At 34.9% G+C, this 27902-nt stretch overlaps 2 protein-coding genes and 1 non-coding gene across 7 annotated transcripts; 2 read left to right on the top strand and 1 right to left on the bottom strand.

Annotated features, from left to right (window-relative positions):
- Window positions 1-14: 14 nt before the first annotated feature.
- On the bottom strand, window positions 15-23211 carry PIGX (phosphatidylinositol glycan anchor biosynthesis class X). Its single transcript, XM_031462349.2, has 7 exons — window positions 22899-23211; window positions 22664-22840; window positions 20159-20222; window positions 12723-12864; window positions 4589-4802; window positions 2886-2986; window positions 15-202 (listed from the first exon to the last, which is right to left on the bottom strand). Exons 1-7 carry the CDS (start codon window positions 23209-23211, stop codon window positions 59-61), a joined length of 1155 nt encoding a protein of 384 aa, XP_031318209.1. The 3' UTR covers window positions 15-58.
- TRNAA-CGC (transfer RNA alanine (anticodon CGC)) lies at window positions 16235-16307 on the top strand. Its single transcript has one exon. It is a non-coding gene; the product is annotated as a tRNA-Ala (tRNA).
- CEP19 (centrosomal protein 19) lies at window positions 22945-27448 on the top strand. 5 transcript variants are annotated; one of them, XM_010994415.3, is made up of 4 exons: window positions 22951-23174; window positions 23255-23376; window positions 25228-25368; window positions 25979-27448. In XM_010994415.3, the coding sequence occupies exons 2-4, from the start codon at window positions 23352-23354 to the stop codon at window positions 26338-26340; spliced, it is 528 nt and encodes a 175-aa protein (XP_010992717.1). In that variant the 5' UTR covers window positions 22951-23174; window positions 23255-23351; the 3' UTR covers window positions 26341-27448. The 5 variants fall into 5 exon arrangements, with proteins under 5 accessions (XP_064350225.1, XP_010992717.1, XP_031309863.1 ...); XM_031454003.2 differs by having other exon boundaries at window positions 22952-23376; window positions 25172-25368; XM_031454013.2 differs by lacking the exon at window positions 23255-23376 and having other exon boundaries at window positions 22952-23174; window positions 25169-25368.
- Window positions 27449-27902: the final 454 nt, after the last annotated feature.

Below are 27902 nucleotides of genomic sequence, written 5' to 3' on the forward strand. Positions count from 1 at the left end.
TAGTCGCAAATGAATAGGTCTTACTTAGGTTTCTGGAACGCATTTAACTGCATAAAACTTAGAGGGAAAAATGGCCATATTTGAAAACAGCCACAAGGATCAGAGTAGAACACAAGATGGTAATGAGCAGAGTCACAGAACATACTAAAGAGGTATGTATGGTCAGTCCCACTGGAGCCTGTAGAGTCACATTCTTATAAACCTATGGAGAGAAATGGATAGAGAAGTTAGAGACATCTAAGATCAATGTTCTAAGGTGAGACCACTACTTCTTTGATTTTTAATTTAACTTTTTCTTCTAAATATCTTTCAGCCAATGCTACACTACCTGTAACATTACTGTTTAAATGATTCTTTTAGATTCAGTATTTCAGTTAATGTAACAGAATCAGACTCAATTCCCACAATAATTCTTAAATTCTCATTACTTTTGACATTTTCTGCTTCTTACATAGAGTTGAGTATACTGTTAAAAAAAATTCTAACTATATTCTGTCACTTCTGTAATCAATAGAAACATTTATTTCCTCTTACTATGTTTCATATTAGAATACAGAATTCTCTATAAGTTGAAGCCCTAAAACAACAATAAAACTAAAGCATCCATTCATTCCTATTCTGCTGTTTCTCTCCTCAGCTTTTTAAAAGTTTGTTATTCACAAATTACACAACTGAATGTGTCCTTTACTGTTATTACAACATCAATTAGTTGTGATACCGACTAGCAATGCAAAAGTTTTCCTATGTTCAATTTTCTTCCTATTTTCTATTCAGTTTTGAAGATAAAGGGTTTCAATTAGACCTAGAAACTCTGGGAAATTTAGAAACTTTGAGAAATTAGAAACTTTGGGAAATTTTATTGTTTAAAAATAGATTTTTAAAAACATTAGAATTTAGGTAACTTGGGAATACTTTTATTTTTGGTTTCTTTTTATAAATGCATGGATTCTACTTTCACATCCCTCCCCCCACAAAAGTGTTACTGACACAATCTGTAACAAAGTGCCATCTGAAATTATCTTTCAAATAATGGCATCTCAAACAAAATGAGCCTTAGTATACAGATTACCATCTTAGTAATGGTCACCTATTTTTCTGGTATGTATGTATGTGTATGTATGTATATATACATATACACACACAAGAAATGTAACAAAGAAATAAATCAAAGTACTTAATTATGACCACTTACTTCAATTTACATGGTCTTAAAGAGAACTGAATTAAAATGTTTTAATATGGTGATTTATTTTGTAGCAACATATACCACCAATTTTTTAAACCAATAAATCATGAACAAACACTAATCACACTCTTCATTCACATAAGAAAATCAAATGCAATTCTCCAGATGTATTTTAGAGTTTGAAAAAAATTCAGGTACCCTATGGCAATGGAAATCTCAAAAGCAATTCTATGTTGCATAAAGTAATCATACATCTTTCCAACTATCAGTTCAAAGTAGGTTCTCCTCTACAAAATAGTAGTGCTTTGTAGTAAGCCTTTACCATCAGTAGTAGTTTCCTGAGCTAGCTGATAGACAGACTTCTAAGTAACTATAAGGAAAACAGTTCAAATCTATCTATTCACATTAGTACATATGAATAAATCTGCTTTATGTTTATCTGATAAACAGTTATGTTGTCTGCTACTTTTTAAATTTATTTTACTTTTGTTGCAAACTCATTTGACTCCTCTTAAAAATAAATTGTAAAAATAATGACACAGATTGTGCCATTCAACCAAAGAAAGCAGGCCTTAAATAGAATTAGGAACAAAGAGAAACTCAGATACTACAAGCATCACTTAAAAGGCAGCTCTTAAAAGAGGAAAAAAGGACAGAAAAAAAGAGGGAAAGAAAAGAAATGTGTTGTACAAAGACTTACCACTCTGAAGAGAAGAAAGAGGTAGACCATGTTAACTAAAGAAGGTAAGTAGAAAAGTGTAGACTTCTCAGACAAAGCCAGTGTTAATGAAGTACTAACACTTATCTATTTAATAACTGAAAACAAGTTGGGAGGTACAAACTATACAAATGTCCTGACATAGCCTAGATTTAGAATTATAATAAGAATACAACTGTCTAGAAACTTCATCACAGTTGAAATGATACAACTTTATAGAGTTTTATTTCCCTTCTTTCACTTATTCTGTGTAATATAAGTAAACTAATTTGTTGTTTGAAAATGAATAAAAAGTTCTAAACAAAGTAAAGTTTTATTCAGTAAAATCAGTTTTTTAAAAAAAGTGTATCAGCTATACTTAAGCTCTGGATCAATGAAGCATGGGACTAACTTTAAATCTTCACCCCCCAAATTAAATGATTCTGTGACTCTATATAAATGCGGAACCACTATTGCCATTAGTGACAGAGAAACAACATTAAAAGCAAACAAAAGACAGCTTCCTATGGTAGAATATAAAACGCTAATCCCTTAAATGTGGCAGAAACATTACAAAAAGAGGTTTTTGTGTATATATATATATTTTTTTTATTGAAGTATAGTCAGTTTACAATGTGTCAATTTCTGGTGTACAGCACAATGCCTGTCATACATGGACGTACATATATTCATTTTCATATTCTTTTTCACCATAAGTTACTATAAGATATAGAACATAGTTCCCTGCACTATACAGCATGAACTTGTTATTTATCTATTCTATATATATCAGTTAGTATCTGCAAATCTCTAGCTCCCAATTTATCCCCTCTCCACGCTCCCCCAACCTATAACTACAAGTTTGTCCTCTATGAGAGACTGTTTCTGTTTTGCAGATAAGTTTATTTGTCTTTTGTTTCAGATTCCACATATAAGTGATATCATTAAAAAGAGTTTTAAATGAGGCTGCATGACCTAAAACAACATAAAATGTTAACTTACTGATTTATATTTCATATTGTTCCACTGGCAGATATCCTTACTGTTCAAAGCACAAGCAGCTGTCACTTCTGACTGAGCCCAGCATTTCAAAATTGGAAACTCTGAGAAAAAGTGGTAGAACATCATATCAGAAAAGCTATATCTGGACTAGAGTCTAGGCCATCTCTCATGTTGGGATATGAATATTCAAAACATTTTAATACACAATGTACGTGATTTGGACCCATCTATCACATGCTGTTTTATTTTAACAGCTTGTTCCAAGTGGATGCTTAAGAAATTATAAAGTTATAAAAACTGTACAGAAGTTGAGCATGACTTCTTAACAAATCCCATTACTCCAGGGACCTTTTTTTTTTAAATTTAAACTTTTTAAAACTATAATATATACTCAGAAAACTGAACAGATCCTAAGCCTATAACTCAGTAAGTTTCCATAGAGAAAACACACCCAAGTAAAGAACTCTCAGACCAAAAAAACAAACAATTCCAGAACCCCATTTGCTCTCTCAGGATGGGGCACTTTTCCAAACTTTATATAGGGTAAGTAAAAGCTACCACTAAAAGAAACAGAAAACTAGGTTAGATAAACAAACCCCACATGGTTGAATATTTTTTTATTTTCTCATCATAAAATATATGACAGTAGCAAATGTATAGTTAAAAACTTCCTATCTGCCAGTCTTTAGTAACAGTGCTATTGACTTTTGTAAACATTTTAATTTCCCCAAATTTAGAGACAAAAAGATCTGAATCTGAAGGGGGCTTCTTAAAGTCTTGATTCTAGGAAGACTGAAAATGGTGAAAGCATAGTTTTTTAATATACTTAAATCCACACATAAAACAGAAAGAACAATTACACACAAAACCAAAAACTCATAGACAACTTTTACAACAAAACTAGGTGATAAAGTATCCCCTTAAACCCCAAAATACATGCAAGTAGAGATAAAACACTAATAGTTAAAATGCTACAATATCAATATGAAAAAACAGAAAGCAGCAAAGGGGCAATGAGGATCAATGGCTGAAAAAAGAAACGCACCAGACATTACACACCCACTCATAAAAGAAGACAGCACCACCTATAGTCTTGCCAAAAGAATCAAACCTGAATCTGATCACACCTCTGGAACCAGTTACCAATTTCCAGGTAATAAAGAACTCAGATGAACTGCATGAGTGTAATTACCCAAACCCCAACAATGACAAACTGCAGGTCAAATAACCCAAGTTCTTCAACAGATAATTTTTTTAAAAGAGATAGAGGGGAAACCTGTAAATTAAGACACTTAATGGAAATAATTTTTTTAATGGGCAAGACTAAGCTATAGTGTCTAAGAATGCTCACTTTGGTGACAAAAGTATAAAGAAACATAAGGATGTGATTAAAAGTCAGCAGAGTGGGTTACTCTTAGAGGAAGGGAGGGGGCTATGATTTGGACAGGACACACAGGGCTGCTGCTACGGTGGCTGGCAAAGTCCTGTTTCTTGACCTGGGTGGTAGTTACAAGAGTATTTGCCTTCTAATAATTCACTAGCCTATATATTTGTAAAGTTTTTCTATATCTGTGCTTTATGTTACAGAGTTAAAAAGAAAAAAAAAATAAATACGATTTTGTTAGTACTGTCCTTGACTTTCAGACTTACCACTATACCTTTATTTTTATTTTCAACCCTCCAAAAAGACTTGCAACCCTTACCTTGGTCACAATACATCAATAACTCAGGGTTATTGACCACAATAAAGGTTTCTCCATCTTTACTATGTGGCCGATGATAGCGATAGTGCACAGGCAAAAAAGCTTGGAAACAATCAATGCACTGTGAATCTTGTCTCGCATAAATGAGAACTTCAGATTCTTTGGACAAATAGTTGGGCGCCTCTATATTAAAATTTTCTGAAACCATCATTGCCTGTCAAAAGGAAAACAAACATTAATCCAAAAGAAGAAATGAATAAGGAACATTTAAAAAACAAAAATAAAACCAGAAGAACGCTATACAGATGAACAACAACGTCAAACACACTCCCCTTATAAACAATTTCCATTGCCCTTTCATCTTCAGTTTTATGTAGAAAACACAAGATGTGATCTGTGTTTAATAAAAGTTTACCAAAAGTAAACTAAGAAAATTACACACTGGAGTGTGAAATTTCCCCATAATAAAGACTTCTCTGTAATTTTCTTTTCAACCTTTGTTTAGGTAAAAAAACAGGTACCAAGAAAAGAAATTTTGTGAATAAATATAGCATTATTCAACAAGTATGAAAACTATGACAAAAACAGTTAACTCAGTATTAGGTTAAAATGATTGGTATCTTTCTGGTAATTTCCTGTTCTTCAGAGAAGCAAGTAAGACGGTAGTGAATAAGATAGAGCATTGTGGTCAGGAAGTCAAAGCAAAGGTCAGCACTCTTTCTATACTGGGTATAAAAAGTTAATGGAAAAAATGGTAAATGATTCTTTTAAAAAATAATATGGTAAAAAAACATTTTAAAGTAAGTATTCTACACCAAAAGTAAAAATGCACATGTGGCAGAAATCAGTCCTAAATTATAACGTGTGCATGTGTATACATAATATATCTGTATAAATATGTACATATTTATCTATGAAACCAAATTTACACACGCATACACATACATATACACATGTATATCGACATATACATAATCTGTGTGTGCGTGTGTGTGTGTGTGTGTGTGTGTGTGTATGGTGAATATACATACACAAGTTTTCTCTAGATTCTCTATGCAAAGCCCTAAGGTATCTCAGAGAAAAAACCAGCATTAACTTCTACCCACCACAGCAAGCATCCTAATTCTCCTATTTGATAGTGACCAAGTGCTGTATTTTCACATATTCATTATAAGAGTAACAGAACTCATTGGCAAAGGTCAAGGAATTATATCATCTTATGAGTCATAAGGAACCTCAGAGGTGATCAAATTAAACCACTGTGCCATTGAGGGTATTTTTCAGGTATCCAGCCACTGCTTTAATACTTTCTGTGACTGGAAAGGAGTTCATTACTTTGAGTCATCTCACTTTATGTACCGTTAAAATTATTCCTTTTTTATGAGTAGAAACTTAATGCTCTGACCCATAACAATTCACCAATTGTCCTTGCTTACAATATCTGCGATAAATATGTTCTTTATTTCACCATGCTGCCTCCACGAAGTTTTCTCCTCTTCAAAGAAATATTCACAGTTTTCCCAGTTTCTCATGACATGGTTTCCAAACCATTCACCATATCAGTTGCCTTTTGAAATACTCAGAAAATAGGAGCAATATTACCTTCTTTGGCAAAAATTGCATTCGCTTTTTAGCAGCCTCATTTCAGTGTGATACATATCTATCTATCTCTCTAACTATATGTTATTTTTAAAAATTAATAGACTTCATTTTTTAGAGCTGTTTTAGGTTTACAGAAAAACTGAGCAGAATACACAGCATTCCCACAGACACCCCCACACACCTCTCATATTTTTCTCTATCATTAACATCAGTGTCCTACATTTGTTACAATTGATAAGCCAATGTTGATACATTACTAACTAAAGTCCAAGCTTAAGTTAAGGTTCACTCTTCATGTTGTACATTCTATGGATTTTGACAAATGTAAAATGATATGTATCCACCATTACAGCATCATACAGAATAGTTTCACTGACCCTGTGCTCCACCTATTCATCCCTACATTTTTCATTGGAACTTTTTGCAGAAAACTTTAAGTAACCCCTATCCTATTTTTTCAAGTAGCTGACTTTAGATTTATCTCTATTAAATTTTATCTTTCTGGCTATAATCCATCTTTTTCTAGGCTGTTGAGATTTAATTGAAATCCCAATCTGTTAACCAACATATATGTAACATTTATGAATGTTATGAATGTCTTCTGTATTTTTATCTAAGGATAAAAATGTTAATCAGAAGGCTCACAAGAGCAAAGCCGTAAGGAATTTTACTAAAGAACTCCTGCTAGAAATTTATTAATGAACTAATTCTCTTTGGGTACAACTAGATAACAAATCAAAATAACATGTAACCCAAATTTTCTATCTTGTCAACAAGGACGTATATAATGACCCGATAATAATAAAGATAACTTTCTTTGAGTACTTACTATGTAGCTAGGTATTTCACTAAGTGGTTTATATACATTGTTTCCTTTAATTTTCACAAGAACACTATCAAGTAGGAACTCTTAGCTCCATTATATAAATGAGCAAACAAAGTATCAGGGTGGATAAACAATATACTACAGCCAGTAAGTAGAGGAGCCAAGAGTCAAAGCCAGATCAAACTGACTCCCCTATTCAATTAGGTTAAATAATATAAAATAGCCAATATTTATCTAGTTGAAAATTAAGTATAAAGTATATTCCTAATTCTGCTATTTAGAATTTATGATGGTACTATGATCTTCAGCTTCTCTAATTATTGAGTTGTTTTGTTTATTTTTTCTATAGAAATAAAAATATGGCAACTTCCCAAAATTGAGAATATTTAAAATATGAATTTAAATTGGGATATAATGAAAATGAGGCAGACTGCTGTAAATGGAATTTTGGCCTTCAGAAAGGGCTCTGTTGGTCAAAGGATTATTTGGTGATGGTTCAAAAATTTTTATTCTGGGTATCTGAATCTCAAAAATCAGCATTACAGGAGTTTTCTTTTGCAGGTGATGAGAATATTCTGGAATTAGATAGTGGTGATGGTTGTATAACTTTATGAATATGCTAAAAACTACTAAATTATACATTTCAAAAGGGTGACTTATGAATTATACCTCAATTTTTAAAATGAGGGTAATTTTTAAAAATGAACCTCAACAGAGACCCAAATCTACTTTAAAGCAAGATCAAATAAGAACTAGCAGAAGCTAGCCCATAAACAACAGTCTGAGATCCTAGAGATGACTCAGGAGTTTCGGTTATAAATTTCTTGAAACCTAGCTACAATAGGGAAGGGCAAAAATGTACAAGTAGCCACACCAATTGACAAGTGATCATAATCTCAAGATAGTTGGAGGTATGGGTATCACTTTGATTCAAAACAATAGAAAAACAGTTTTGAAAATCATAACCTGACAATCAAAAGTGGTCTAGACAATAGCTGGCTGCTGGCAAATCTTCCAAACATGTGCCAAACTGTCAATGCAACTCCTAAAAGTCCAGTGATTGTATGCTGATTTGCAAAAATCATAATTCATTATTTCATTATTCCATTTTTACTATGATAAAACAATAGCAATGAATGTTACCAAGAAATTGAAATTATGCATCAAAAATTATTCCTAAAGCAACATGCACTGGTAAACAGACAAGGATCTATACTGTTTCTTGACAATATTCAACTACACATGTCATAAACTACCACAGCAAAGTTAAATGAATTAAACTATGAAATTTTTGTACCATATCTGTAACATTCGACAGGTCTTTCTCATATAGACTAGAGCTCTTAAAAAAAAAAAAAAAAACACTCCCCAATTAAGACATAGTAATTGGTGTCTGAATAACTTGTATAATCTAAAAATGTAAATCTTTATAAAAATGAAATATATAATACTTTTCTAGCATTGGGGTATTGATTCTAATAGTACATTTTTTTTTTATAATCAGTCTGGCTAAGGGTTTATCAATTTTATTCATCTAAAAAACCAGCTTTTGGTTTCACTGATTTTCCCTACTGTGTTTCTGTTTTCTAGTTAATTGATTTCTGCTACAATCTTCATGTTTTTCCATTCTTCTACTTTGGTTTCATGTGCTCTTCTTTTCATAGGTTATGGAGGCTTAGCTGAGAACACTGATTGAGACTTTTCTTGTTTCTAAAACATGCATTTTAGAACTACAAATTTCCCCCTAAACACAGCCTTAGCAGTACCCGATTTTGATATATTGTGTTTTCATTTTTAGTCAGTTTGAAATACTTTATTTCCTTTTTTATTTCTTTTTTGATCCATGGATTACTTAGAAGTATGTAAATTAGTTCCCAAATGTTTGACGCTTTTCTGGAGATCTTTCTGTCCTTGATTTTTAACTTAAATTCTAATTTAATTGCTTTTCTAGAGATCTTTTTGTTTTTGATTTCTAATACAATTCCTTTGTAGTGTGAGAATATTCTTTGTAAGACATGAATTCTTCTAAATTTATTGAGGCTTGTTTTATGGCCTAGAATGATCTATTTTTGTAAATGTTCCATTTACACCATAAAAGAATGTGTATTCTGCTGTTGTTGGATGGAGTGTTCTATAAATGCCAATTAGGTCAAGTTGGATGATAATTTTGTTCAAATCTTCCATATCCATACCAATTTTGTCTACTTTTTATATCAAATATTGAGAGATATTATCATTTTCTTTCTGCCTGAAGGGCCTCTTTTAACATTTCTTATATTGAAGGTCTGATGGTGATGAATTCTTTCAGCCTGTATGTCTGAAAAAGTCTTTTATTTCACCTTCACTTTGAAAGGTATTTTCACTGGATACGGAATTCTAAATTCTGGGTTTTTTTCTTTCAATACTTTAAAGATGGTGCTGCTCTGTTTTCTTGTCTACTCATCCATCAATGGACACTTAGGTTGTTTCCATACCCTGGCTATTGTTAATAATGCTGTGATGAACATGGGGGTGCACCTATCTCTTAGAAATAGCCCAGTTATACATATGGTAGGCCACTTGAAGTTGTCCCACAACTCATTAATGCTCCACTCACTTCTTACATTTCTTTTTTTATCTTATCTATTTTACATTTTTGGTAGTTTCTGTTGCTATGATTTCAAGTTCATTGATCTTTTCTTCTGCGTTTATCTGCCACGAGTTTCATCCAGAATATTTTCTACCTCACACTTTGTATCTTAAACTTTAAAAGTTCAATTGTTCTTTTACATATCTTCTATTTCTGTACTTAACTTTTTGAACATATGGAATACAGTCATACTGTTTTCTTAGCCTGTTTATTTTGGTATCTGGGTCAGTCTGGATTAGTTTTGATTGGTCCATTTATCTCCTCATTACAGGTTATATTTTCCCACATCCTTGCATACCTGTTAATTTTTTATTACAGTCAAGACATTGTGATTTTCATCTTGTTGGGTGCTAGATATTTCTGTATTCCTATAAATATTCTTGAGCTTTGTTTGGAATGCAGTAAAGGTACTTGCAAACAGTCTAGTTTTTGGAAGTTCTTGGTTTTAAAATGTGTTAAGTAGGACTGAAGCAATGTTCAGTCTAGGACTGAGTATTCCCCACTACTGAGTAAAAGTTCTTCTGTTGACTCTATCCAATTCCCAGTGAATTACACGGATTTCCTAGTCTGGCTGGTGGGAACAGGCACTACTACTGGGCCTGTGTGAGATACTGTCACCTCTAATTTTTTCATATGGTTCTTTTCCTAGCATCAAGCACTTTGCTCACATGCATGCATTAATCAATACTTAACTACATGCTTAAGAAGAATCTTGCATGGATCTCTGAAGTTTCTCTCTGTGCAGTTCTCCCCGCTCTGGTACACTGTCTCACGAATTCTAGAGACCATGGTCCTCCCAAAATCTCACTTTCATCTCCTCAACTCATGAAATCCACCTGGCTCTGCTTAGGTTCCCTCTTCCTGCATTACAGCCTGAAAACTCTCTCATGCAGTAAGCTGGGACAATCAAAAGGTTCACCTTATCTATTTCCCATGTCTCAGATATCACTGCCTTCGCTGCCTGATATTCACTTATTTTTTCCATTATTAATATATTTTGTCTATTTCTTGGTTGTTTTAAGTGGGAAAGTAAATCTGGTCCCTGTTCTCCAACTTGACCAAAGCAGAAATCCTTAGACTACACATTTTAATTGAGTGAAACTTATGATTTCAAACACATTTCCATTCTGACCTACAAAACAGCAATTTCATATGTTTCAACCTAACATTATGCTGTTTCCAAAGAATGTGAGATATTTTGATTAAATTTATCCGTCCTACCTAAAAATGAAATGAAGTTCATTTGAGGTGCCATGTTGAACCTATTTAAGACTTGTTTTTATTTTCAAATTGCTCACAAGCCAACACGAATTCCCTACAAAATATTTTGCTGCCTTACTCCCCACTTGATTTGGACCCATATGTACTACAGCCAAAAATTTTATCTCATCTAACATAGTCAAGATATCAATCTAAATACATAACCAATAATCATTCCCTATGTATAAATTCCCTTCTATCTAGTTAAACTCACCATAGAATATCACTTCTCCTCAGAAAGAACTGGGCCACAGTGTCAATTCAGGTAGGCAGAAGGAAATAACATCTAGTACATTAAGCAATCAACTTCCAATTATACAAATGAGACACCTACTTTTCTAGAAACTTCCAAAATGAAAGAGTAAATGTACTTCAGAGATTATAATTAGGGATTAGACAATTAGGAAGCAGAAAATCAAGATAAACTTGTCAATCAATCTATAGTCATACCCTTTACCCACTCTATTTTTTTGTTACAATCTACCTGCATATATCCTTACCTCATCCCAGTCAAAGGTGTGAGTATATGACCTCTTTTTGGGTACTCATAATGCAAAAAAATTCAATTTTATTAAAACATGGTAAGCAATTTTATTAAGTAGGTTTAAGTATGTTTCTAATCCATGTCACTACAAGCCAAATTTGAAACATATTATTTAAAAATTAAAAACCCTCATTCTGAATTCATGGCTCAGTGAAAAAAAGAAACAAATGAGAAAAAAAAGCAATGGCATCTTCCCACATGTGTAAACGTATCTAAACTCTATATATGTGAACATATGTATCTAAACTGTCATATGTACACACAAAAAAACAAAACACAGAAAGAAACTTGGTGACTGGGAGTTAAAATAGGTGAAAGCTTATCATTGTATACCTTTTTATACCTCCTGAATTTTCAACCATGAGAATGTAATTACCTAGTCAAAACGAAATGTGAACAAATAAAACAGGTGAAGAAACTGGCCTAAACCACAATTAGAAATAAACTGCCATCATGGACTCCAAGTGTATCCATTTTGCCTTTTTAAAATTCATAAATAGAATTATGAACTAAGACCATGTTTCCCAAAATTTCTTTATAGGAATCACTGAGTCATTAACAGATTTTTGGGTCCAATATGACCTGCTGAGTTAAGCTCTCTCAAGAAGACAATGATCTGTACAAAAAGTGTTCCCAGATGATTCTTATCAAAGTTAGAGAAACTAACTAAGAAGCATGATTCATTTCCAGAAAGAACAACAACTTTGCAATTAGACAATCCTTCATTCATTTCTTGGCTCTTCTATTTACCTGTAAGTTCTTAGATAAACTATTTAGATTCTTTGTGCCTGTATCTTTATCTACAAAATGGAATACTTCCAAGGTTGTTATAAAGATTAATTTATGTAAAGGGTGTGGGACATAATCTTTCTTAGAATGCTTAATTTCACCTTGTTTCCTTTAAAAAATATGAAGATATCTGGTATATAGATATCCAATATTCATTTCATTTCCTCCCATACCCAAGTGATACACATATTGGGTTATACATCAATTTAACAAAGTTTCTGTTGAAGCAGTATTAATCATTAATCTTCTCAAAGACAAGCTTTAACTAATTCAGTTTAGTTGGCTTATTACTGACAAGTATGACAAGTGTCACTTACTTTTTAAAGAATAGTCCCATCCTATCTAAGAATAATTACTTTTACACACTTAAACAAAAATGAATAAAAAATACTACAATGTTATCTTATCTACTATTTTGTCTTAATCCAAATTATAGCATTCCTAAGATAACTTCTCTCTCAAAAACATCCTCTAACAGTTGTACCTCTGTTATGTTTCTCTCTTGTAATGAAGCCAACTCATAAGGATCCACAAAAAGTCCTGTCGGGATGTACTGTCTAAGTAAGAGTCGGCAAGTCTGTAAGTCCTCAATGCTCTCTCCAAATTTCACTTTTATTAACAGTTCTCTGCAAAACAAGTATGCTTAAAGTAAATCTCTTCATTCAATTGTTAAATGAGATAGTATAACATTACATTCAAATTAGTAGAAATACTACATTTCAAATTAGCTTTTCAAAATTAGATTATAAAAAATATTTATATCACATCACTCATTAGCTCTTTCATAATAGTATTAGTGTGAAAACAAAGATCAGTGGAAAGGAATAGAGTCCAGAAATGGGCACACACTTTTTTAAAAGAAAGGTGCCAATATAATTTGATGGGGGAAAGGGTCATCTTTTCAGCAAATAGTACTCAAACAACTGTATATCTATATAGAAAAATTAAACTTTGACCTCTACATCATAGTATATACAAATATTAATTTGAAGTAGATTATAAACCTAAATGTATAATTGTCCCAGCTTTCTATCTGAAGGCCCATTTTGGACCAAGCGCAGGGAAGGCAGTCCAAAGCACAGTGGTTTTGCTTAAGTGAGAAAATAGAGATAGAAGATAAGGGAGGCTTAAGCAGCTAGAAATCACAGCACTAAGTTCCAGAGAGGAGAGAACTTTGTAGAAAGAGTTCTAGAGGTCTGAATTGGAGTCCCCTTAAGTTTTTGTTGAATACTAAGATAAGTATGAGTAAGGTGTAACTCCACAATACTGGACAAAGAATGACCTGGGAACTGAAAGATGAGAAATTCTGAAATTTTACATAGGGTTGGGAGACATCTGCATTCCAACCAACCAAAGCCTACAGACCACTGTTCAGTGGAGATTCCCATAGAGATAGAAAGTAGAATGGTGGTTGCCAGGGACTGGGGGAAGGGATGAGTGAGGAGTTATTGTTTAAAAGGTACAGTGTTTCAGTTTTGCAAGATGAAGAGAGTTCTGTGGGTGGATGGTGGTCATGGTAACACAACAATGTGAATGTCCTTAATGCCACTGAAGTATACAGTTAAAAATGGTTAAGATGGCAAATTTTACGTTATGGATATTTTACCATAATTAAAGTAAACAATGCAAAAAAAATGACTGTTCAAAGCAAAAATAAAAAATATATGGTGAGGTTTTAAACATAAGTAAAAAATACATAGTTAATAAATGTATGGTAAGAATAGCATAAAAAGGAGGAGAAGTAAATGAACTATTCTGATATAAGAGTCATACATTATTCATGGTTGGAATAATATTATATGAAGGTAGACTGTGATAAGTTAAAATTGCAAACTCTAAAAGTAACCAATTAAAAAGAGAGAGAGAAGTATAGTTAATAAGCCAAAAATGGAGATAAAATGGAAGTGCTTAAAAAATACTCCATTTATCCAAAGCAAGGCAAGAAAAGAGAGAAAAGATTCCATGGAACAAATAGAAAAAAATACAGAAAAAAAAAGTAGCAAGATGGATAGACTTAAAACAAACCAATCAAGTCAATATTTACATTAAAAGTAAATGGTCTAATGACTCCAATTAGAATATAGGGACTGACAAAATGGATAAAATAGCAACACTTAACTACATGCTGTTTACAAGAAACACATTAAATATAAACACACAGATAAGTTAAAAGTAAAAGGATAGAAAATATATGCAAATATTAATAACAATAAATATGGAGTGGCTATACTACTATTTAAAAAGTAGACTTCAGGACAAGGAGCATTGTCAGGGATAAAGAAGGACATTACACAAAAATAAATGGATCAATTCATCAGGAAAATTTAGCAATTCTAAATGTACTATATGCCCTGAAAAGCAGCTTCAAAGTGTTCATTTAGTTTACTTAATAGCAAAAACTGGTAGAACTACAAGGATAAACAGACAAATCCACAATTACAACAAAAGATTTTGATCCTCTTTTCTCAGTAATGGATAGAACAAATAGAACATCAGGAAAGATATAGAAGGCATGAACAACCTTCAATTTACTTGATCTGAGAATTATAGAACATTCTACCAAACAAAAGCACATTTTTAAGTACATAAGAAAAACTATATGGTGGGCAATAAAAGAAGTCTCTAGAAGTTTAAAAGAACTGAAATCATGCAGAATATGGTCTCCAACCACATGAAATTAAATTGGAAATCAACAGGAGGAGGAGACTGCCTCCACCAAAGCCACAGCCTCAGACTGCCTTGTTCTTCAGACTATGCCTGGGATCTGCTGCCAGAAAGATTCAGCCTCACAGCCTTCCATGTGTGGTCTCAGGTTTCCTCACCTCCAGAAAGAGAAAAATTGACCCCTTGCATCCTTGAAATTCATCTAAGAGACTAAAATTAAGGACTTCTTTCAAATTTGAACTTGGCTAATCAACGAGTAACAATATCCAAACGGCCAAACACTGGAAATAAAATATGCCAGTTCAAACTAGTACTTCTGGGAGAGCCTGCTATTAGCAAATGAAGCCTAGTGTTTCTCTTTGTGAGGAGCCAATTTCATGAGAGTACCACTGGGGCTGTTTTTGAAAGCCATGTGAAATTTGGGATATGTGATACAGCTGGTCAAGAACGGTATCTTAGCAGCAATGTACTACAGAGGAGTACAGGCAGCCATTAGTTGCATATGATACCACAAATGAGGAGTCCTTTGCAAGAACGAAAATCTGAGTCAAAGAACTTGCCTCTGAAGTTCTTTAATAGAATCCCAATCAAAATTTCCTGAAGCTTTTTTGAAAAAATCTACAAGCTGATTCTAAAAGTTATATGAAAATGCAAAACATCTAGAATAACCAAAACAACTTTGAAAAAAAAAAAAGGTGAAGGACTCAGACTCAGACTTGTTGTGTTACCATGACCACCATCCAAAAAAAATCTACAAGCTGATTCTAAAAGTTATATGAAAATGCAAAACATCTAGAATAACCAAAACAACTTTGAAAAAAAAAAAGGTGAAGGACTCAGACTTTGAAAAAAAAAAAGGTGAAGGACTGTGATTTGAAGATGTAATATCAAGTTACGGTTATCAAAAGAGTACATTACTGACATATGGATGGACATACAGATCAGGGGTTGGCAAACTTTTTCTGTGAAGGCCCTAATAGTAAAATAATTGAGGTTTTGTGAGCCACATAAAGTTTCTGTTGAATATTTTTCTTTGCTTTTTTTTTTAAAACAACCTTTAAAATTGTAAAAATCATCTTTAGCTCAAGGGCAATACAAAATGAGCAGGATTTGGCCCATGGGCCACAGTCTGAATACAATATACAAACAGATGTTCACATATAAGGTAATCAAATTTTTAACAAAGGTGTAGAAGTAATTTGATGAGGAAAGAACAGACTTTTCACCAAATGATGCTGGATCAACTGGCTATCCTTATGGAAAATTAACCTTAACCCTTACCTAACAGTATACACAAAAATTAATTCAAAATGGACCATACACAGGGTAGGGGGTGGGTATGGCTCAGTGGCAGAGCATGTGCTTCGCATGCACAAGCTCCTGAGTTCAATCCCCAGTACCTCCATACAAAAAAAAAAAGGATCATATCCCATATAACACTTCTAAAAGAAAATTTCCACTATCCTGGAATAGGCAAGGATTTCTTTCACAGGACACAAAACCCATGAACTACAAACAAAAAAAAATTGATAAACTATACTCCATCAAAATTAGAATTCTTAAAACGCAATAATAAAATGACAAACAACCCAGTTTAAAAATGAACAAAACACTAAGACACTTCACAAAGGAAGATACACCAGCAGCCCATAAGCACATGAAAAGATGCTCAATGTCATCGGTCATCAGGGAAATACAAATTAAAACTACGAGATACCACTACATCTCCACCAGAATGTCTAAAATTAAGAAGACTAACCATACCATGTGTTGGTAAGGATGTGACAGAAATAGAACTCTCATACATTTTTGGTGTATGAGATGTTGATGCTGAATGTGAAACAGTATGAATGCTTTGGAAAAGAGTCTGGCAGTTTCTTAAAAAATTCAGCATTTATCTACCATATATCCAGAAATTCTGTCTATCGATATTTACCCAAAATTAATGAAAATATGTCCACACAAAGACTTGTACGCAAATGTTCATTACAGTTTTACTTATCACAACCCCAAGCTAGAAATGACTCCAATGCCTTAGATACATGAATGAATAAACAAATTTCAATACTCTGCAACAAAAAGAACAAATTAACGCCACACAAAACATGGTTGAATCTTATTGATATAATGCTGAATGAAAGGAGCCAGATATCAAGAAGTACATACCATGCGATTTCATTTATATAAAATTCTAGAAAATCTATTGAATGATAGAAAGTAGATTACTGGTTGGCTGAGTGTGGGTATGGATAAGGAGAATAACTGCAACTAGCATATGAGTATTTTTGGAGATGATGGAAATGTTCTATATTTTGATTGGGGTAGTGGTTACATGGGTGTATATAATTGCCAAACTCAATGAAGCTGATTAAAAAAACACTATGAAATAGTACTATTATACTTCCTATTTTTACCTGTAAGAAAACAAAGCACTGGGGTTAAAATATCCATGTCACCCTCTTCATAGAAAAATTGTCACCTCCAACTCAAAAAGTATGGGGAAACACTTTCAGCCTTTACATAAACGTATGATAGTTTTTTGTTTACAGATAATCAATAAATTTATATGAACTCATTGCTCCAGGAACACAGCAGAAATTTCAAGAATTAAATATCAAGAGCAGCTATCTATCTATATATATTTGCTTTTATTCTTTAAAGTAGTCTGATGTAATTTTACATATAGCATTTCATTTTCCTAATAATTTGCATTCATTGAAAGAATTTTGAATGTATCTGTAGCATTGTTCTAGTCTATTTTTGCCCCCAAATATCATTTCTAGTAATGTAAAAGCTAATCACACAATAAGGAAATCAATTAAATCCAAAAGTTCTCTATACACATATGAGTAAACAAAAATATTTTCCCTTTTTCAAAAAAGAAAAAAGAAAGGAAAGGAAAGCACAAAGAGACTAAATAAATCATCCAAGAGCCAAGATTCAAACTCTGTAGTTTTACTCTAAAACCCAAATTCTTAGCTACCATTTCATTCTGCCTCTACAAAAGTGGAATATATCAATCATCTTTTTTCTTCTGGGTACTATCTAAATATTTATGAACATGCAATATTTTATCATCAGAAAAAACACAGACAGAGACAGAGACCCTTCTAAAAAGACAGGACATCTCTTGGAGATGACAATCAATTAATCAGAACATGTTGGATGTATTTGTTCATCTTTCTGAAGTTATTCACCTGTATTACCCTCCAGTTCACATTATTCATCTTGTTCACAAACATGACATAAAATTTTATCAAAAGTCTTGCAGAAAATCCGATATACTAAAGCTATAGCATTTCTCTGCTTCATTTATCTAGTAGCTCTATAAAAGAAATAAGCTTGTAATAAATTCATGCTAATTCCTAGAGGCCAACAATTCCTTTTCTGTGTTCACAAGCACCCTTTTAATAATCGGTCCAGAATTTTGCCCCAAATCGACATCAACTAACTAGCTTCCAGATTATCCAAAGATTACCAACAAAAGTTCAGCAATCGTTTAAGCAAGTTCTCCTACTGCAGTGAGATATAGTTCATCAGAGAGGGGAGACTCTAAACTCATTTACAGTACTAAGGCCCTTTAGTACAATTCCCTTACCTTTCCTGCACTTCACAGTTTCCTACTACCCGCAACTGCTTGGCCCTTTCGAGAGTGGAAGTAATTCTTGACTAAGAAGATAGAAATAAGAGGAGCTAACAAATTCTACATTCTATAATATGCTAGTATTTTCTCATCCACCCTCTCAGCAAGACTACACCTGCTCCAAATATAACTAGGAAGCCTGAAAAAAAAAATTACTGTTGGCATTTTCTGAAGGTCTCAAGTAACTCTGACATTTCTAGTTTGTGAAGCTATTCTTGTGGATTCTGCAACTCTTCATTTTTGGTTTTATGTCCTGCTTTTTATCCTCAGTACTTGCAATTGAACAAGTTTTGAGCCACTTTTGTTGTCACAAAAGCCTCTTCGGGCACTTCTTTCTTCTTTATTGGAATCAGTTATCTCCCATTCCTCTTAAAAATACATTCCAATTAACATTAAAGAGAGAAGCTACATAACTGGCATAATTACCCTGATATTGCTTAAAATGTGTCTGGAACTCTGTCAAAAACTCCCTTCAGAAGTGCCTTCCCTCCCCAAATCAGTTTTATTACTTTACAGTCACATCTCCTCTTTGAAACTGCACTGCGCAGATTGATCACCTATCTCATTATTAATAATAGCTAACATTTCCTGGGTATGTACTGTGTGACAAGCACTACATTAAGGAGCTTTCCTTATATTCTCCAATTTAACCCTCACAACCCTAATAAGGAAATACAATCATGGTTTAATTGTACCAGTAAGGGTAGCAAAGACTTAAGTAACTTGACTAAGGCCACACAGATACTAAATAATAGAGCTACACTTTGAGCCCAAATTGATCTAAATTAAAAACAAACAAAAAAAAACCAAAGTTCTTTCTACAATACCTCCTAGCCATTCACACATAGGCTAACCTTGAAGAGGAAGGAAAGTGAGTTATTTTAGTTTAAGGTGACTTATAAAATGAAAGGATTTAAAAAATAAATGTATTAGAACTCATAAGTCAAACATCTGAGAATAATTTCAAAGTCATCACCTTGAGAAGCTTTAAAGTTTGGGAACTTCTTATAGAACAGTTAGCACAACTTTTTATCAGTCTTTTTTAATACCTTCAATACTGGCAAATATTCATTTTTGAGGATAATTTCTATTTTGGAAACAGCTTGGTCTTTGGAACCAAGTCCTGTAAATCAGAAATAGTGAGTTTGGGTGGTATAATATCTCAGTACTTGAGAGTGTGGCTTTGGGATATGATAGTCCTAAATTTGATTCAGAGCTCTACCACCCTACCCTATACCAAATTATTTAAATTCTCTGAACACTAGTTCCTTCATCGGAAATACAAGAAAAGTATCATCTATCTCACAACCATTGTGAAGATTAAATGGAATGCTGTATATATAGCCCCTAGCTATGTAAATATATGCATAGTAAATATGCATAGTAAAGAATATGCATAATAAATAATAAATGTTGGTTTTCTCCTTCTTTTCTCCGCTGTTATTTTAATCAGTATTTCAAACTATGAACCACACATCTGTCACTTATAACTTTAAGAAAACAAGTGACTTTTTCAGTTTATCCATTTTTCAGCTCAACAGTTGCTCTATTTTTTTGCTCTAAATTATATTAAACAGTAGTCTGATTTAAGCATAAGTCAATGGGAAACTTACCTGTGGAAACCATCTTTCAAAACTTCTTGCCTCAAAATAATTTCAGAACAAGTGGCCCTTATGCCTATAACAAGCAAAAGATTTTTTTAAATAAAATAAGTATTCAATGAAAGAATATTTAAATAATTATAAAATAATTGTTTGAAAAGGCTTTATTTACCTGGAAAATCTAACCAACCCAAAAACAAAACAAAAACTTTTAAAAGTTAAGCAATTTGAGCTACACATAAATCTACTCCTAGAATAGCATTAGGGTTAAAAACACTGACTTTGGAGTTAGATCGGCTAGTTTCAAATCCCAGTCTGTCACTTAACAGCTGTGTGACTTTGGGCAAGATAGTTTATCTCTCTGCTAGTTGTCATGAGAATTTAATATATGTAGAAGCACTTAGAAGAGGGCATACCACAGAGCAAGCACTCTATATAAATGGTTATTTATATTACTTTATTCAGGTGATCCCAGGACACAAAGAAAACCAGAATGGCCAAAGAGCCAGGAAATCTGTTTTAATCCTAGCTCACTGAAACTGAGTATCAGATACAAACTGGCAACTTCTATATTCTACCATCCACACATAGAAAACTGAAAAGATGGTACATTTATACCTTGTGGAGACGCTGGGAGAGTTTAAAGAAAAAACAAGAACTGGAGGCTTTTCAAACGTTCAAAGGGTTCCTTTATAAACTTAGAATAACCAGAAATCTGACTATACTGACTCCATGCAGAATTCAGACATTAAAACTATTACTTGATGTTTGCCTTGTAAAGTTAAAAATTCAGCTCCTAATGATCACCAACTCTGTCCAGGCACCTTGCAATGGAATTTTACTTCATTTCAAAGACTGAAAATGTGTGGGAAGAATATTAAAACAAACACACAGAAAACCATATACTGCCTTATGTTGTTAAGTCCATTAGACGTAATCCGGAGGAGATTAAAAAAAAATATGAGTGTTGATGGAAACATCTGAAAAATACAAGGGAAGGAAGGAAAAAAGTATGGAAAAAATAACATTTGTTAATAATATCTATATGACAGATCCTCTACTTGGGGCTTTCACATATATTTTAACTTTCACAACCATCAAAATAGACAAACACAATTAATGCCATTTGTACACAGAAGGAAACTCTGACTTATAAACAGTTACTGTCTAGGTCATACAACTAAGTAAGTTATTAGAAGCAAGATTTGCCTAACTTTTAAAGCCTAAGGTATTTCCACTCTCCCAGCTATTTAAAGAAATCCTTAATTGCTTTGGAAAAGCCTATGCCATCTTTTCCCAAATAACTGATAGAATATGTCTTGTATAAATCCAGATGTTTCTTCAATGTTTAATTCTAATGGAGGTAGGGAGTAAGGGTTTATGTCTACCAATAAATTAAATTAGAAAAAAGGCCAGATTAATAGGCTTAAATTCTATTGAGATATACACCAGAGAACAGTAAATCCCATTCATCTTGAGATGGTAGAAAGGCTAATTTACAAACAGTATAGCAAATACTAGATTATTATGGTTTTTAAAGCAAAAGTACCATTTTAAAAACGAATTTGTTGTATCTGAATTCACCGAGATTTTTCCTCTTAAATATTACTTTACTTGGTTACTGTGGTCTGAAATGGCTCTGGAAATTGGCCCCTTTTTAATCGTAAAATGCCAGGGCTGGAGAACTCTTCAGATAACAATTAGTCTATTTTAAAATTCTTCTTGGCCTAATAATCCTTTCCTCAAATAAATTTGAGAAGCTAATATGTAAACACACAAAAGCAGAACTGCACTGATAGTAATCTAATATCCTTGTTTTACAGATGGAGAAACTCACCTGGTTTGTACTGGCCTTCCTTTCCCTCTCAAACATTATCACTTTGTTCTAATTACTACTGACGTATCCCTCTGTCCTACTACACTGCAAGCTCAACGAGGGTTGGATCCACAGCACCTAGCACAGAACTCCAGCCCACGGACTCTGGCCCAAAGAAATGAATCAACTCACTTGCCCAGCCCACAGTCATAAAGAAACCACAGCCGAATCTAGTCTATTATCAAAAATGTTTGTAAATAAAACCAGTCGTCTTCCTCTTCCCACCCCCACAAAGTCGCTGTATTCTAGATTAGGGTTCTCACAGGGTGCTTAGGCTTTGTTGGCTCCTTGGTAGTCCGAAGTTTCATGCATCTTAAGAGCATCCCAAAACGCTTCACTGTTGTATTTCCTTTGCAATATTTTAGTAATAGTGCGGCCAGTCCCGCCTCAGAACGACAAAGCCCGACTCCCCAGATAACCAGGAGCGGCCACAAAGCTGCGAAGGCTGGGGGAATGGGGGCCGGAGGCTTGTGGCCTTTGTGTTTAACCTCCTCTAGCTCACCTTACAGGTTTAGAGTCGCGCGCCAAGGTACTGTGAAGTACCTTCGCAAAACGCAGGACGGGGAGGACCCGGGACCTGCTCCCCAGCCCCTCGACTCTAAACCCCGCCCCCACCGCCGAAGCCCCGCCCCTCCCTTTACCGGCGTGGGTCCCGGAGGTGTCAAAGGCTGTAACTGGTAAGCAGGCAAGCCCAGCTGCCCCCCAGAGGAGCAGCCAAGCCACGGCCCGGGCAGCCAGGACGCCAGAGAACGCGCGCCCGAGAAGAGCGCGCGGGGACAAAATGCGGTCGGAGGAATCTGCACACGCCTCACACCGCTCTTAGAGAGCACTGTCACGGAGTTAGCGACCGGGACGGAAGAATGGCTGTGCGCATGCCTGCGGTCCCGCCGTTCCCGGCTCCCCACAGTCCCGGCCCCCGAAGGTTCCGGCGTCGCGGGAAACAGTCCCACCCCTTCGCCGCAGCGCCGAGCCCCTCACCGGCCCGGTCGGGGGCGGGGCGAGGAGTGCGCAAGCGCGTGGCGTATGCAGGGGCTGTTACTCTGGGGACGGGTCCCTGGGGACGGGTCCCTGGGCCCCCAGCCTGACCCTGAGCTCCGTAAGCTGTCCTGGGATACGGCTGGCTGAACTCCCAGTGTCCACCTCCACTTCCAGGTATTTGCCAATGCGGGCCTCCTACCGGGGAATTCATTCAGTCACGTCTGCGGGCCTGTAGCTGTCGCCTCTTTCTGCAGCGCCAGGCTCTGCCCGGCCTCAAAGTCAAGTTGTGTTCCTCTGTGCACTGCTGGAAACAGCCTCCTCACGGAAGCTTTAGACATTGGCCTGCAGAAGATGCTCTTTCTGTACTTCTCTATGGGTAAGAAACCACAGCCCCATCTAGTCAGCCGTGTCCTGACTTAAGTAGGGAAAGGATCGTCTACCTGATGATCAAATCCGTACACTTTTAGGTGCTGTGGGGATGCTTGGCAAGATTTCGCTGGTCACTGATCCCTGCGGAGAAAAATTTAAATGTGTAGGAAGAAGAGCTAGGTAAATGTGTCCTCAGTCTTTATGAATTGAATCTGTAAGCAAACTTAGAGAGTATTAAATGCAAATTAGAGCAGAACAGAGGGCTCTAGGACGGATGTCCTAAAGAGGAAAAATGTCAGAAGATACTACCTGAAACTGAAAATAGCAGTATAAGCATGCAGTTAAGAACTGTGTTAACAAATTTTAATGAGGTGAACTGCAAGGATATTTGTTTAAAAAAAAAAAAGAGGGAAAAGAACAAAGAAGGGCTGGGGTGGGGTCATTGCATCAGATCAGAGGCAGAGCACAATAATTTGAAAAAGCATTTTTTAATAAATGATTCATTTCCTAAGAGTAAAAATTCTCACATTCAACAGTAAGGGGTAGATAATACAGATTGTGGTATATCCACAGGACAAAACATTTGCAGTCATAAAAATTTGCATTTTTAGAAAGACATTTAATGACAAAATTACATAGGTTGTTAAATTTAAAAGGCAGGAAATAGTATGTATAATACAAGAAACATACTATAGTTTAAAAAGATGAAACATACTAGAGAAAAGACTGGAAGGAATCAAGGGTGATAATTTTATGTTTCTTCTCCCCCTCCCCCACCCCACCCCAGTTTTCTACAATAAACATGTGTTAAATAACTATGTTCTTATAGTGATTCTGTAACAGAACTGTGTTTATGAAGATATCATCCCTATGCTGCTTTACCTCTAGGTGCTTTGACATTTGCAAATCTCCCAGGGAATATAAGTCACATCTAAAGCAGTTCCTATAATTAAATGTATTTTGGCACTGAGAGCAGGGAAACGAAGGGGGAGTGAAAAAGTATTAACCTGCAAAATGGCTGTTTCTTGTAACTGAAAAACATCATGTAATGAGACATAAATTGGAATAAAAGCCATGTAAGCTTTATTGCCTTGTATATATAGTGGCTGATTCTGTGTTGAGTCTGTCTTTTTGATCAGAATTCTAGACTGTCAATACTTAGAGGATGTACAGGGACTGTGTCTTATATTAATACATTGACTTAAACAATGGAATGCCTGCTACAGTGCAGTTACTGTGCTGGGCATATTGTGGTGAACAATGAATATATTCCCTGACCTTGTGGAGCATAAAGAATAGAAGGGAAGGTAAGTTTTTTAATTAAATAAGTAATTACAAAAAATTTCAATGAGTAAAATGATTGGGAAAATACAAAGGAGATGTCTGGTGAACCTCTCAGGACATAATGTATAAGGTTAAAAAACTCTTAGTACTTTGACATAGAGGGAGCTTATACACACTTATTTAATTGGTGAATAAAAAAGATTCTGTAAGTTGATTCTTAGGCTGACGCAGGGGTTCATATACAATCTTTAGTTAAGAGTACAATACACTAAGAGATCCAAACTGAACTGCATTTCTAGGCTCACTTGTGAACAAACCTATACTCCTCAGTGAACCAGAGATTCTACAGACTAAGGATAACCCAGGGCCAAATTGAACTTTCAAGGTAGCCCTTGAAATACAGATCTTGACAGACTGCACATGCATCTCTAGACTGGACTAGAGCCAGATCTGCTGGGGAGGAAGAGTAGGAGGGAATGTGGTTTATCCAACACTTAATTTTTTTCCCCCTTTAGCAGGAAGTCATTGTGTGACTAACACATTTTCATCAGACTTCCTCTGATTTACCCTGAAGTGTATGTGAGAATGATGTGCACTGCCAAGAAATGTGGAGTTAGGTTCCAGCCTCCGGCTATTATCTTAATCTATGAGAATGAAATGAAGGGGAAAAATCGCCAGCGCATCATGCCAGTCCGAAACTTTTCAAAGTTTTCAGGTACCTTGTTTTATCTTGCCTCCTACCTTAAATATTCTCTGAGCCACTTAATAAGAACGATTAGAGTCTCAGGTAATGGAGTGACGTGGCCTTCATAGTTAAATAGGCCTAGGTTCAAGTCATGACAGTCAGGGTAGGTGTATGATCTTGGCTAAATTACTCAGTGAGCATGAGTTTCCTAATCTGTAAAAGTAAATTGATAAACCCAACCTTTCAGAACTGCAGTGTGAATTAAATGAGATAACATTTTTCAAATAATATTAACTCTCTTCTCTCCCTCCAAATGTGTTTTTTATTTATAGTCCTGATATTTTCTTAGTACCAATACTAATATCTAAAGCTGTAATACTATTTCTTCTCATACTTTCTCCAGTTAAAAGCATTTAACATCTCCTCAAAGTAATTTTAAGTTAAGGAAATAAAAAATATATCCCTCCTTCCCCCACCACACTCAAAGCTTGAGATAAAGAAATAGTTATGCAAAATAATTCATTCCCCAAAAGCCACATAGCTACTTGACTTTAATGGCTGGCAATGCTTTCAGTAATTGTGGTGCCTCAGTAGTTTGTGGTGGTGTGTGTGGTATGATAGTTTTATTCCTCCCTCCTAGATTGTGGCAGAGCTGCTGAACAACTAAAGAATAATCCGCGACACAAGGGCTACCTGGAACAAGTATCCCTGAGGCAGCTAGAGAAGTTATTCAGTTTTTTACGAGGTTACTTGTTGGGGCAGAGTTTGGCAGAAACAATGGAACAAATTCAGCGGGAAACAACCATTGATCCTGAGGAAGACCTGAACAAACTAGATGACAAGGAACTTGCCAAAAGGAAGAGCATCATGGATGAACTTTTTGAGAAAAATCAGAAGAAGAAGGATGATCCAAATTTTGTTTATGACATTGAAGTTGATTTCCCACAGGATGAACAACTGCAGTCCTGTGGCTGGGACACAGAGTCAGCTGACGAATTCTGATACCAAAAACTAAAAAAAAGAGAAAAAGATTGGGTAGCAGAAAATCCATGTTTATACAAAGAACATATTTTGGCTCTAGAAAAATCTGTAAAGAACACTATGTTGAGTCATGTTGGGGTTGACCATGTTACTTTTCAAAACCAGGATATGTAGAGCATCTACTATGTAGGTGCGTGTGGAATACAGGAAAAACAGAAGATAGGAATCTGCCTTGAAGGAGCTTACAATCTAATTGGAAGGTAAAAAAGTTGGTGAAGAGCTAATTAGTGGTATTAGGTAGCAAAAATACTAGATCCAAATGTTTGATAAAGACTAAAAAAGGTCAGAACCTACCTAGATTACTGTAGGGTAGAATAGGCAGGGAAGACTTTAATCTTCCTAAGTCTTTAATCTAAGTCCTTTAAGGGCAAGATAGTACTTTGACCCTTGAAAACGTTATATTTGCATAGAAGCTTATATAGGATTCCAGATTAGAGAAACTGGGAGAAAAAAAGGGTGGTGGTGGTGGTGGTGATGATGGGGGAGACTGGTAAAGAGATAGGAATGAGAAAATTTTATTTGAGGAAAAGTAAGCAAATTATAGTTTGATAAGAACAGAGGGCATATATAGTTACCAGGGGATTATCCCGTATACATCATCTTTATATGCTTTTTTTTTTAATGGAGGTACTGGGATTGAACCTAGGACCTCATGCTCTACCACTGAGCTATTTCCCTCCCCGCTGTTTGTACTTAAATCTAGCATAGAAGAGTACTCCTGCAGAGTGCCCTGCAGCTGCAAGTGGGTGTCACCTGACGGATGGCAAGGGAATTCTGCCCCTCCAGTAGCAGCAGACGTATACTAAAGACATTCTGAAACCCTGAACCTCTTCCTATAACTAAGGTTTGTTTGTAAAATGGGAAATCTCTACCCGTAATAAATGAAATAGGTACTATCAGTTTAGGCCTATTCATGAATTGGTATCTACAAAGAGAAGATCTATATTAAACAAGGTTATGTGTGTACAGATACATCTTTCTTCATATTAGAATATTATTTAATTGCTAGAAATCCTCTTTTCCTGCAAGGAAATTAATACTCATTAAATAAAACTGTAAAAGCTATTCATTCTTTCTACCTGTCAATCCCTACTCTCTTTACCATTAGAAGCCTCATTAAAGTTTGTTTTCTGTGTCTGTGAATCTGTGGGGAAGAGGGTAGCGAGGGATAAACTGGGAGTTAGAGATTTGTAGGTACTAACTATATATAAAATAGATAAACAAGAAGGTCCTACAGTACAGCACAGGAAATTATATTCAATATCTTGTAATAACCTAAAATGAAAAAATATGAAAAGGAAAATATGTGTATATATATAACTGAATCACTTTGCTGTACACCAGAAACTAACACATTGTAAATTAACAATACTTCAATAAAAAAAAAATTAAAGCAGAAGGTTCACAGCTCCCCAGGGCTAAGAAAGGTATCGCTCTGCCATGACTCTGCTAAGATGTATGCAGTGGCTAAATATATCTTTTAAGATTCCTCTGGGGCTGATAATCTGAGGTGGAGTCACTGC

This window comes from Camelus dromedarius, chromosome 2 (assembly GCF_036321535.1).
Source record: "Camelus dromedarius isolate mCamDro1 chromosome 2, mCamDro1.pat, whole genome shotgun sequence".
Taxonomy (NCBI): Eukaryota; Metazoa; Chordata; class Mammalia; order Artiodactyla; family Camelidae; genus Camelus; species Camelus dromedarius.